The sequence below is a fragment of the Lactuca serriola genome, chromosome 7, assembly GCF_051521515.1.
Source record: "Lactuca serriola cultivar US96UC23 chromosome 7, Lser_US96UC23_V15, whole genome shotgun sequence".
In the NCBI taxonomy this organism is placed as follows: Eukaryota; Viridiplantae; Streptophyta; class Magnoliopsida; order Asterales; family Asteraceae; genus Lactuca; species Lactuca serriola.
The window spans coordinates 11582026-11594850 of NC_136414.1; the positions used below are offsets into that span (position 1 = coordinate 11582026).

Here is a 12825-nt window from a genome sequence, read left to right on the forward strand (position 1 = left end):
TAATGACCTCCGGACCAGTGAGGGTGCTATTAGGGACTAGACCTTTTGCCAATTGTGTGTCGCCCACTTACGGCCGTAAAGGGCTTCGAATGGAGCGGTCTTGATACAAGTATGGTAACTATTGTTATAAGAGAACTCGACCAAAGGCAAGTGAACATCCCATGCCTTGCCAAAGTCGATTACACATGCTCGCAACATGTCTTCCAGGGTTTGGATCGTCCTCTCACTCTGTCCGTCAGTTTGTGGGTGGTATGCCGTACTCATATCCAACCTTGTTCCCATGGATTTTTGCAGTGATTGCCAGAATCTGGAAGTGAATCTGCTGTCTCTATCTGAGATGATGGACATCGGTACGCCATGAAGTCATACGATCTCCCGGATGTAGGTTCTTGATAGTTTTTCCATCCTATCAGTTTCCTTGATCGGTAAGAAATGGGCTGACTTGGTTAATCTGTCGACGATTACCCAAATAGTATCTTGGCCACTCTGAGTTTTGGGCAGTTTGGTTATGAAGTCCATGGAAATCTGCTCTCATTTCCACTCAGGTATTTCAGGTTGTTGGAGTAGACCTGAGGGTTTCTGGTGTTCTATTTTTATTTTGGCGCAAGTTAAACACTTGCTCACATATGTAGCAATCTCCGCTTTCATGTTTGGCCACCAGTAGAGTTGCTTGAGATCTAGATACATCTTGTCTGACCCTGGGTGTACGGAGTATGGGGTCCTGTGTGCTTCGCTCATAACTACCTCTCTGAATCCACCAAACTTGGGTGTCCAGATCCGGTTCATGAGGTAGCGTGCTCCGTCACCCTTGATTTCTAAGTTCTTGTCCATTCCCCTAAGGGCCTCACCTGCCACGTTTTCGGGTTTCAAGGCCTCTATTTTCGCTTCCTTGACTTGCGTTGACAGGTGTGAATGGATCGACATAGCTAATGACTTCACTCTTCGGCCAGAGTACTCCTTTCGACTAAGGGCATCGGCTACGACGTTTGCCTTTCCCGGATGATAGCGAATCTCACATTCGTAGTCGTTGAGCAATTCGACCCAATGTCGTTGTCTCATGTTTAATTCTTTCTGGTCGAAGATGTGTTGGAGGCTCTTGTGGTCTGTAAAGACAGTGCACTTGGTACCGTAAAGATAGTGCCTCCAGATTTTAAGAGCGAAGACCACTGCTCCAAGTTCTAAGTCGTGAGTGGTGTAATTGACCTCATGCGTTTTCAGTTGTCTTGAGGCATATGCAATCACCTTTCCCCTCTGCATTAGCACACAGCCCAGCCCTTGCTTCGAAGCGTCGCAATACACCATAAAGTCTTCGGTCCCTTCCGGAAGAGAAAGGATGGGTGCACTGCAAAGGGCTTGTTTCAAAGTCTGAAATGCAGCATTTTGCTTTTCTCCCCAGTTGTAGGTCACACCTTTCTGGGTTAAAGCAGTAAGAGGCTTTGCGATGCTGGAGAAATTTTGGATGAACCTTTGGTAATAACCGGCAAGACCTAGAAACTGGCGAATCTCAGTTGGTGTGGTTGGTGCAGACCAGTTTTCGATAGCCTTGATCTTTGAGGGGTCCACGTGGATTCCTTCCTTGCTGACCACGTGACCGAGGAAGTCCACTTTTCTATTCCAAAACTCACATTTTGAGAATTTTGCATAAAGTTTCTCAGTTCGCAACGTCTCTAAGACTTGCCTCAGGTGTTGACTATGTTCCTCTTTATTCTTTGAATAAATGAGTATATCGTCTATGAATACTATCACAAATTTATCTAAGAATGGACGACATACCCGATTCATTAGATCCATGAATACGGTCGGGGCATTGGTTAGTCCGAACGGCATCACTACGAAATCATAATGTCCGTATCTCGTTCGGAAGACCGTCTTGGGAACATCACTCTCTAGGGCACGCAGCTGGTGATATCCCGACCTTAGATCGATCTTGGAGAAGTAGTTGGCTCCTTGGAGTTGATCGAATAAGTCGTCAATTCGGGGTAGGGGGTATCGATTCTTGATGGTAAGTTTGTTGAGTCCTTGGTAGTCGATGCACATCCTGAACGATCCATCTTTCTTTTTCACGAACAATACGGGTGCTCCCCATGGCGAGAAACTCGGCCTGATGAATCCTTTTCCAAGTAGTTCATTCAGTTGGCTGGATAGCTCCTGCATCTCTGCCGGGGCTAACCGATAGGGTGCTTTGGCTACTGGGGTAGCTCCGGGGATTAGATCGATTCTAAACTCGACTTGTCTTGCGGGTGGTATTCCTGGAAGGTCCTCGGGAAACACGTCGGGAAAATCACATACGTCGGGCACATCCTTGATGTCCCGGACTTCGCGTTTCACGTCTACAACATGTGCTAAAAATGCATGACACTCCTTGCGTAGGTACTTCTGAGCTTGGATACTTGAGATGATACTAAGAGTGGTACTAGGTTTGTCGCCCAAGACAAGGAAGGTTTCGCCGGTTGGCAGATTAAGGCGAACGGCCTTATCATAACATAGAATGTCCGCACGATGTGAACTCAGCCAATCTATGCCAATGATGACATCGAAACTCTTAATCGAGACTGGCATGAGGTTGATTTGAAAGAGATTATCGTTTAGAGTTAGGGTGCAGTTTAAATATATCTCCTTAGTGCCTTCGGTTTTCCCGTTGGCCATTTCTACTATGAACGGTTCACTTAATGATTGTGGTATTGGTTTTAGCATGCTTTTAAAGTCGTGACTCACAAAACTCCCTTCCGCTCCACTATCAAACAAAATGCATGCATACGAGTTATCGAGAAGAAACGTACCCGTAACAACAGTGGGGTCCGAAATGGCTTCATCTTGTCCCATTGCGAAAACTCGGCCTCTTCCGCCGATATTCCTGTTGTTTGTCTTCGGGCAGTCCTTGCGGTAGTGCCCTGTGTCTCCGCACTCAAAGCAAGCGCGGCTTACTCCAGTATTAGCAGTGGGGGCGGGTTGTTGGGTTGGCTCCTTGCAATAGCGGGCTGTATGACCCTTCTTATTGCACCTGGTGCATTGAAGGTCACGGCAGAGACCGTGGTGGTGGAAGTTGCACTGGTTACATTTCGGTACTTTTCCATTGTATGAACTTGTGGGGGCAGAGTTTGTAGGTACAGTAATAGCGTGGGTCGCTATCACTTGTTGTTTCTTGGGGTTCTCCTGGAGGGTTTGTCCCCTCCTCTTGTTCCAAGGCTTACTCTGGCCCTGAGCCTCCCTAGGTGGATTTGCGGCTGCTGTAATGGTACTCTGTTTCACTTCGTGGTCGATGAGTCATTGCGCCAGACGTTTAGCGCTGTTGTAGGTGATAGGGTTGGAAGCTAGGACATGCCCTTGAATCTAGGGTGACAACCCCCAAATGTACCTTTCGACCTTCTTTGATTCTGGGTTGACCATGGTAGGGCACAGAGCAGCGAGATCGTTGAACCTAGCTGTGTAGGCGACTAGATCAGACCCGACCATTTTCAAATTCCAGAGCTCCTGCTCAAGCTTTTGCACTTCACCCCTTGGGCAGTATTCTTCCAGTAGTAGTACCTTTAGTTCTTCCCAACTCATGGCGTTAGCGACAGTGAGCGTCACTGAGTTCACATGGCTTTTCCACCAAGTGAGGGCTCGATCTATGAAGGTGCAAGCAGCGAACTTAACCTTGCTTGTTTCTTGGCACGAGCAGATCTCGAAGACCGTTTCGGTCTTTTCGAACCATTGCATTAGTGCAATGACTCCTCCACTGCCATTAAAAGTCTTTGGCTTTGAGTTGGAGAACTCCTTGTAAGAACACTCCCTTACATGGCCCTGGCCGGTGCCACGATTGGGATGATTCGTGCTGCTTCCTGTACCTCCATTTGCATTGGAGTTTATTTGAGAGAGGGCTGCTGCTACTGCTGCTGTGATAGCGGCCTGGACCATTGCCGGATCATAAGTTAGTGGTGGAGGTGGTGGTGGGGTTGCGTTGGTACGTGCTGATCTACGAGGAGGCATTGCGCTGCCAAAAGAAAAATGAGATATTATAAGTTTCGGTGGTTGCGAGTTTGAATGATATTGAGTTAACTATCTTAAATAGATTAAGAATTTGGTTTGGCCAACACTTGGTTTTGATCTCGATTCATTAATAATGTTTGAATGGATGTACTTCTGAATTGTACGGACTACACATAATTAAAACGAGAAAGAGATATGCCCTATATATATATTAAACATATAGTTATGTTACATCAGAGTTTAGACAAAACTTTTTGACCTTTCTAAAGGTCTCCGATTACAGAAAGTTTTATAGAAAAATAATATTCTTATCCGAACTCCTAATTTATAACAAAATTTGAAATCCTGGCAGGCACTATTTGCGACGTAGGTTGCGCTTGGAGCTTGACTCCGCATCTGATTGCTTCGATTCCATTAGGCGCCGATCAAAAGCGGCTTGTTGCTCCCTTAATTCGGATAGGGCTGCAATCATCTGTGCCTGAAATGCCTCAGACTGGAGTTGAGCATTATCTTGTATCTTGTCCAGCCTACGGATGTCAGAAGTGTGAACCTGCACTTCCACGTTGACATCCCGGAGTCGGCTTGCTTGAACTCCGGACTGATAGGACTGATTGGCTAACTTACCCACCATTACCGGGAGTGCTCGATCAGCCGAACCTCCACCGCGAACATCATAGAAGTCCCGACACATGCCGTAGGGAGGGCGTATGCCTTGTTGTTGGCTCCAATGATGGAGGTGACTTCCCAGATGGGAGTGGGTCCTTGGAAGTTCCTCACATGGACAGGAGGTTGAATGGGTGGTGGATCGATCACTTCCGGCTCTGAGTCAGTACCGGAGTCATCACCCAATTCTATGGGTTCCTCGTCCTCTTCGGGATCATCTTCGATCCATCCTCCATTGCCTTGGTTGGGAAAGTAGGGGTCATTGGGGTGGTGAAATCCAGCCATTTGACTGTACGAGAAATAGGGTTATAAGAATTGAATAAAGTCGAAACATGCAAAACATGTAAGTTAAATTAGTTTAGATAGCAAATACTCCTATAGTATTTAAATTCTTGTGTTTGATTCTAGTAACGGTTTGGTAAGTTTTAAAATTTGTTGTCCACTGCAGACACCCCTCGGCACATGTTAGTCGGCTCTCGGACAAATATAGTTGATCAGGCTATGTCCTTCCCAGTTCCGATTACGTGTCCCAAGGCGTACCTGTACTGCACAACTTATTTATAATACTTCTAAAATGGTACGATGTGAAACTGTTATTAGTACGAAATGAATGCATGCTTACTTTACAAAAACTAAATAAATTTAATTTCAAAAGTATGACTCTTCTCAGAGTGTTTTTGCCCAGATGAGTTTATAGTTGTTTACCAAAAATGGTTTTGATATACTTAATTCACTATAAACGGTGCTCTGATACCAATCTGTCACACCCCCAAACCAGAACGGCGGAAACGCTCGGGGGCGGAGGACGTCATATTCAGTATCATAACAGTTTATAGAAAGGAAAGTACACACCACCATATATATAAAGGTTTTAAAAATGTTTACATCGTTGTATTCATTACATGTTCAAAAGATAAATGCATAAACATCTTTCAAAAGAAGTAAATAATGCCAGCGCGTTATTCTCCAAAAGTTGATTTCCAAACCTGCTTAACGATTCCCTGAGAATACAAGTTATTTCAAATAAAAAGTGTCAACAATTAAGTTGGTGAGTTCATAAGAGATTTAGAAACATTGAATGCCATTCCAAAAACGAGTGTATATTTTCCAAGAAAATCCCATATTTCCTTATAGTTGTTTATTTAATGTTCAAGGCTAACATTTTGAAGCAATCCACATGCTTTAGAAAAGTTTTAAACATAGATTTATATAATAAACCTATTAGAAGTTTTCAGTTTGTTAGATAATGAATAACCGTAGTAACTACTTATTCATTATTCAAACGTACTATAGTAGTTGTATATCCGATGAGTTTTATAACCATACTGAACATAATATGCCTGTAGCGACGTTCTTCAGGCGTCGTAGCGTTATGACAAACTGTCACCCCAAAAGACGGACTGTAGCTAACAGCCAGGGTGCGGGATCATGACTTCCCGTATAGATCTATACACATTTGACACGTTCTCCGAACGGGAGACTCTGGTTATAGACAGGACTTGTAGCGATACCTTTTATCTAAAAGGCAGTGTTTGAAGATATACACGTCTCATGGATTCTCAACTAAGTCTGTATTAAAGTGATAGTTTTGTATGCAAAGTTTATCCTTTTTCACAATGTTTGACCAACATAAATCACAAGTTTTTAGAATATATGAAACGGTTTAACAACGAAAGATACTTTGGTGTTACTAAATACTTTGTATAAATCTATTGCATGCAAAGTATAACAAGAGTTTTCGCATAATAGAACTAAATCACAAGCGATTCATTTGATAGAAATGAGTAAATGAGATTTTTACAAAATACACGATTATAACGGTATGTTTACTTGTATTCCTCCCCTAAAAGAGTATAAAAGCATTTAAAAATGTATTTAAAGAGCGTTCGAAGGGGATATGAACTCACCTGATAGTTTGAAGATAGCGAGATGGAAAACCGGACAGAGTTTCGCCTCGGGAAACGGACTTTTCTCGGGATTCTCGGGAATCTTGGGAGTAAAATCGAACCTCGGGACTTGAGCAAAAAGACCAGAGCTTCGGGTTTGAACGGGCACAGAAAACGAGGCAAGATTGTGAGAGAAAGGAGAGAAATGAGCATTTTTCTCGGAAGCCCTCGCATTCTATTTATAGGAAGGCTGAACCGCCTCGGTACGCGGGGCGTACGCTCGTACGCAGCGCGTACGCGTACGTCATGCATGATCGAAGCCTCGACTGCCTCGGCTTCGGATGGGACGGATCGGATGGGGAGGCGGGTCGGATGGGACAGCGGGTCGGACGGGCGGGTCGGACGGGTCGGAAGCCTCGGATAGGGCGACGTGGACGATCAGAGGCCAAGTCTCTCGGGTACGCAGGGCGTACAGGGGTACGCAGCGCGTACCTCGGATGAGGACGCTGACTCCTCTTCGGATAAGGTCCGTATTTTGAATTAAATAAATATATAATTTATTTAATAAACTTCAAAAATTCATATCTTCTTCATACGAACTCCGTTTTCGATGGTCTTTATATCCACGCGTATGTGAGACTACGCTCTACAACTTTCGTTTAGACTCCGTCGGCAAATTCCGAAATTATTTTTATTATTTATTTTATAACTCATCGTGATTAAGGAATTTCTTTAAAAATTCATAACTTCTTTATCTGATGTCGGTTTTTGCCAGACTTTTCACCGCTGAAATACCATTGTCGAGACCTTCGATTCTTGTTTAGGTCATTCCGGCCAAAAGTCACTCGATCTCCGATTCGAGTTTTTAGCTGTCTGTTGCTAAGCTGAACTTGGAAAAATCATAACTTCAATATACAAAGTCAGATTTGAGCATTCTCTTTAAGTATGATCCCGGTTTAATGATATTACACATAATAGGAATTTAAATAGATACTTTTTGGGGCATTTTATTTCCAAAGTAAATTTTATTACCCCAAGATGGTTACAATACTTGACTTTTTAGGTCAATACAAAGAGTTGAAATATCGGGTTGTTACAACAAAACCTAACTATTAGTCCTAAGTGTATTGAGAATTCCTAGGTTCGGATGAGATTCATTGAAACTATTCAATGACATGTTTAAATCTCGATATGCCCCTCTAGTTTGTGACTGGGATACCGAGGATCACAAAGCGGGTGTGAATTACCATGCAAATTCACATGGTGCCTTCATTGTAACAATCACCTATTCGATGTGCCGGTAAACCACACACGCTCCAACGAACTATGATAAACAATGAATCACCATTTGCCACCTTTGCTTAGAACCAATTAGTGTGCCGGTAAACCACACACGCTCCACTAACTTCTTAGCAAGGGTGCAAAGTGTAACTTCATTGGATTGCATCAATTCACTTTTCCTAATGTAACTAAGATTGGGAAATTTTAAAAATGTGTAGTTACTTTGTATTACTTATTATACTTTTAATGAGGTTGCCCTATCCTACCCGTTCGGCTAACGACCCTCCACCGATCAAGCAAGCGGTGGGTGTGAGTGTACACCCATTAAGCGCCATTTTATAGTCCGCAACCTTATACCCACCTTATAGATCGGCTTCGTGAATGAGGCCTACTAACGGTACGACTAGCATTTTAGTTATACATACATATATATATATATATATATATATATATATATATATATTATTCTAGTAATATTATATTAGTATAGGGTTGTATTTTAAACATTTTAAAATCTAGGGTTTGAAATTTAAGTTGTCTAAATTAAAACTTTTAATCACAAAATATAAATTTCAAAACTTGAGGACAAGTTTTAAACATTTAAAACATGGAGGATCAAATAACAAATAATTTTAATTAAAAATTAATTTCCTAATTATCTATATTTGATTTATTCAAGATTTCTTTTTAAGATAATTACCAAAATAATCAAAATAATTAATTAATTATCATATAAGGAAATTATATATTTTATTAGTTGATACTTACCTTTAATTAGATCAAGATTATAGTCATATATATCAAAAAATCGGATTAGGTTTGATCTAATATGATTAAGGAAAGTTTCCATAGGATAATTATGAAAAAATCCCGAATCTGGCTATTCCTGACGCTTGGACTCGCCGAGTCCACTTTGGAACTCGCCGAGTCCATGACTCAGAAACCAAAAATTCGAATTTTTTAGGTTTGTTTCATACAATTAAGCAACAATTTAATGAAAACCAAGCAAGGCTCTGATACCACTGATGGGTTTTAGCCATAAGAACTTTCCTATGTGCGCATGCAAAACCCTAATGCTCGGATCTAGGCTTTCTAATTAAACATGCTTTGAATCCAAGACTTCTAATAGCTAATTAGGTTAAATAACAACATTGAAACAGATCTAGAACCATACCTTTGAATTCCTTTGATGACCTTGTTGTCTTGGAGCTTCTAGAGTCACAATTGTCACTCCTCTAATGGCTTACAAACACCAAATAGCAAGGAGGATGATTTGGAAGAGAGGAGAGGGGAGGAATTCGGCCAGAGCTTCTCTACTTTAGGTTAAGTTTCGAATTCCCTTAGCCATGGGGTCTATTTATACTTGTAGACTCCTTAAGGGTTACAACCTAAACCCTATTGGATAATCTTCTCTTAAGGCTATCCAAATCCATTCCTTAGATAAGCAATGGAAGATTTGAGCTATCCTTTAGCTTCTAGAATCCGTCCATTATATATCTATATGGATTTACAGTCTAAAGTTTAACTATCAAACAATTAACAGTTTATACCCTCTTATTAAATTAACCTCTTTAAGTCACCAAATTAATTCTAATTAATTCTGTGACTTATATTAACAATATTATTATTCTTTATAATAATATTTACTCTCTCTTAATAAATCATCCTATCAAGTTGCTATGGTGAAGGCAACCCAAAAGGACCATGCACAATCAGGTCAAATACTTGCGTAATATAGTTGCAGCCTTAGACACTAATCCAACACTAATACCTTTACGCGGGGGTCCGTGTCTAATCAGAGCAGGTACAAGACGTACACAGGGAATGGTTGGGGGTATGAAGAACCAACCGAACTACGACACAACCAAACGAGGACGGACTTGGATCACTTGATGCAACCACCGATCGCCAGTTATGGTCAAGGAAGTGGGTGGGTCCCCAGCACCGATTACCGCCTATGCAAACTCAAAATGCCTATATTTGAAGGAGAAGATGCTTACGGTTGGGTTTATAAAGTAGAGCGGTTCTTTGACATGCAAGGTCTGAGCACATCATCGGAGAAGCTTAGGGCTGCTGTTTTATACATTAAGGGTCCCCTGTTAGCATGGTACAGGTGGAATGAACAACGGTCTCTGTTTCAAAGTTGGGAAGAGTTGAAACATCGGCTGTTGGATCGTTTCCAACCATCCCAAGAGGGAAATCTTTATCAACAATTCTTAGCAATTACTCAAGAGGGTACCGTGTGGGAGTACGTGGGATTATTCGAGCAATCGGCAATGCAACTAAGTGATATTCCCGAGCACATATTAGAGGCCACATTTGTAAATGGTCTCAAACCCGAACTAAGAAATACCGTGCGAACAATGCATCCCGTGGGAACAAGTCAGGCTATTAAATTAGCATTGCTCATTGATGAAAACAGAAGATGTGATCAAGTGAAGGTGACCAGTCGACCTGCAGCATACCGAAACAGTTATGCGCGCCCACTAAACATCACCAGTAGTATCCGTGACACCAAAAACAACATTAGTAAACTAGCTCCAACACCCTCTAAATGCTTGACTGATGCTGAAGTGGCTGACAAAAGAGCCAAGGGATTGTGTTTCCGTTGTGACGGCAAGTTCGGACCAGGCCATAAATGCCAGAGTAAAACATTACAGGTCATGCTCATTGGTGAAGATGAGGACGAGGAGGAACCCGAAGGTGAAGAACATGCTCATTTAGATATGGTGTCGGTATTTGCTAGTTCAGTAATGGGGTTAACCACGCCTCACACTATGAAGTTACGCGGGCACATCGGTGGACAGGATGTGGTAGTTCTAATTGGCAGCAGGGCTACACATAACTTCATTTCGTTGTCATTGATACCCACTCTTGGTCTTACCATTAAGGATGGACGTGAGACAGGTGTGATGCTGGGAAACGGGCAGTTTGACAAGAGTTTTGGTATATGCAGGCGGGTAATGTTAACTCTACCGGGATACTAGTTGACAAGTAACTTTTACCCTCTCAAGCTTGGCAGTACCGATGTAATTCTAGGAGTTCAATGGTTACGTACCTTGGGCGATACCCATGTTAACTAGAAGCAATGGTTATCTAGTCGAGTTTAATAACTTGGTTGGTTTGGAAGGACCTACCTCACAAGTCCATCCTATCTTGGATGACTTGCTGGTTAATTTCAGTGACATATTTATGTTACCAGCGGGTTTACCACCATCACGGGGGTATGAACATGCCATTAATTTAAAGAATGGGACCGAACCGATCAATGTGCGACCATATTGGTACCCCCAACTACAAAAAGACGAAGTAGAGAGGTTAATTGATGAAATGATGTCAGTCGGCATGATTCGTGCGAGTTCCAGTCCGTTTCGAGCCCGATATTGTTGGTAAAGAAGAAAGATGGCAGCTGGCGTTTCTGCGTTGATTATCGTGCACTAAATAAGGCAACGATATTAGACAACTTCCCTATCCCAGTTATCGATGAATTACTTGACGAATTGCATGGCGCTATCATCTTTAGCAAGCTTGATTTAAAATCCGGTTATCATCAGATTCGTATGAAGCCGGATGACATCCCGAAAAAAGCTTTCCGAACTCATGAGGGACATTATGACTTCCTTTTGATGCCTTTTGGGTTGACAAATGCTCCTTCGACCTTCCAAGCTCTTATGAACAAAGTCTTTCGTCCTTACTTGCGTAAGTTCGTGTTAGTTTTCTTTGACGACATTCTAATCTACAGTCGGTCAATAGACGAACATCGGGAGCATCTTACTTTGGTTTTCGGCTGTCTACGAGCTGAGGATCTGTTTTGCAATAGAAAAAAGTGTATTTTCGGCCAAGATCGGGTGGAGTATTTGGGTCACATCGTGAAAAAAGAGTGTGTCATGGCTGATCCGGCTAAAATCACAGCCATGACTACATGGCCAGTGCCTAAAACCGTCTGCGAGTTACGAGGATTCCTCGGTTTAATAGGTTATTATCGTAAATTTGTGCAGGGGTACGGAAAAATTGCAAAGGCTTTAACGGATCTACTTAAAAAAGACCAGTTTCATTAGAGCAAGGAGGCAGCACAAGCATTTCGGAATTTGCAAGACAAGATGATACGGGTTCCTGTTTTGGCACTTCCTGATTTCACGAAGGAGTTCATAATCGAAAATAACGCTTCAGATCATGGTCTGGGGGCTGTACTGATGCAAAGAGGGCGCCCTGTGGCATATTTCAGTCGGGTGTTAGGCACACGTGCACAAAAAAAGTCGATTTATGAAAGAGAACTCATGGAGATCGTGTTAGCAATCCAAAAATGGAGACCTTACTTATTGGGCCGCCTCTTTATAGTGATTACGGATCTGCGAGCTTTAAAATACTTGCTGGAATAGAGGGTGGTGTCTGGTGAACATCAGAAGTGGATTTTTAAGTTATCTGGTTATGATTTTGAAATTCTATACAGGCCTGGGAAGGAGAATGGAGCAGCCGACGCCTTGTCCAGGCGAGGAGAGGGAGTCAAATTAAGCGAGCTCACGATCACCTGAAACAACAACTAGGAGGAGTTATTATGCGAATTAAAACAGAACTTAGAAGTGATAACCATGATTCGAAACATAGAGGGTGGAGACACAACAATGGAGGTTTATGAAACAAAACAAGGGTTGGTGTTTTACAAAGGACGCTTGGTATTACCTCCACAGTCTCCTTGGATTGACCGTTTGTTCCAAGAAAGTCATGCTAGGGTGATCGAGGGACATGAGGGTACCCAGAAAACCTACAATCGGCTAGCAAGAGAGTGTTATTGGGTTGGTATGCGTTGAGATATAGCATTACGGGTCGCCAAATGTGTAGTGTGTCAGCAAAATAAGTATTCAAACTTGGCTCCAGCAGGCTTATTACAACCGTTGGAACTGCTCAAGCGAATCTGGGAAGATTTAAGTATGGATTTTGTTGAAGGTTTACCAAAGTCAGAGGGTTATAGTGTGATTATGGTGATCGTTGATCGTCTCAGTAAGTCTGCTCATTTTGTGCCCTTAAA

General features: G+C 42.3%; 1 protein-coding gene across 1 annotated transcript; it reads left to right on the plus strand.

Annotated features, from left to right (window-relative positions):
• The first annotated feature begins 9691 nt into the window (after positions 1–9691).
• Positions 9692–11857, plus strand: LOC145063732 (uncharacterized). Its single transcript, XM_079011318.1, has 3 exons — positions 9692–10745; positions 11002–11083; positions 11140–11857. The coding sequence occupies exons 1-3, from the start codon at positions 9692–9694 to the stop codon at positions 11855–11857; spliced, it is 1854 nt and encodes a 617-aa protein (XP_078867444.1).
• Positions 11858–12825: the final 968 nt, after the last annotated feature.

What these genes read in the sequence shown, in the direction of transcription:
- LOC145063732 (XM_079011318.1), top strand. Translation starts at nt 9,692, where the DNA reads ATGCAACCACCGATCGCCAGTTATGGTCAAGGAAGTGGGTGGGTCCCC. An exon ending in GCAGTTTGACAAGAGTTTTG is followed by an intron (nt 10,746 to 11,001) that starts GTATATGCAGGC and finishes TTATGTTACCAG; the next exon opens with CGGGTTTACCACCATCACGG. An exon ending in ATCAATGTGCGACCATATTG is followed by an intron (nt 11,084 to 11,139) that starts GTACCCCCAACT and finishes AAATGATGTCAG; the next exon opens with TCGGCATGATTCGTGCGAGT.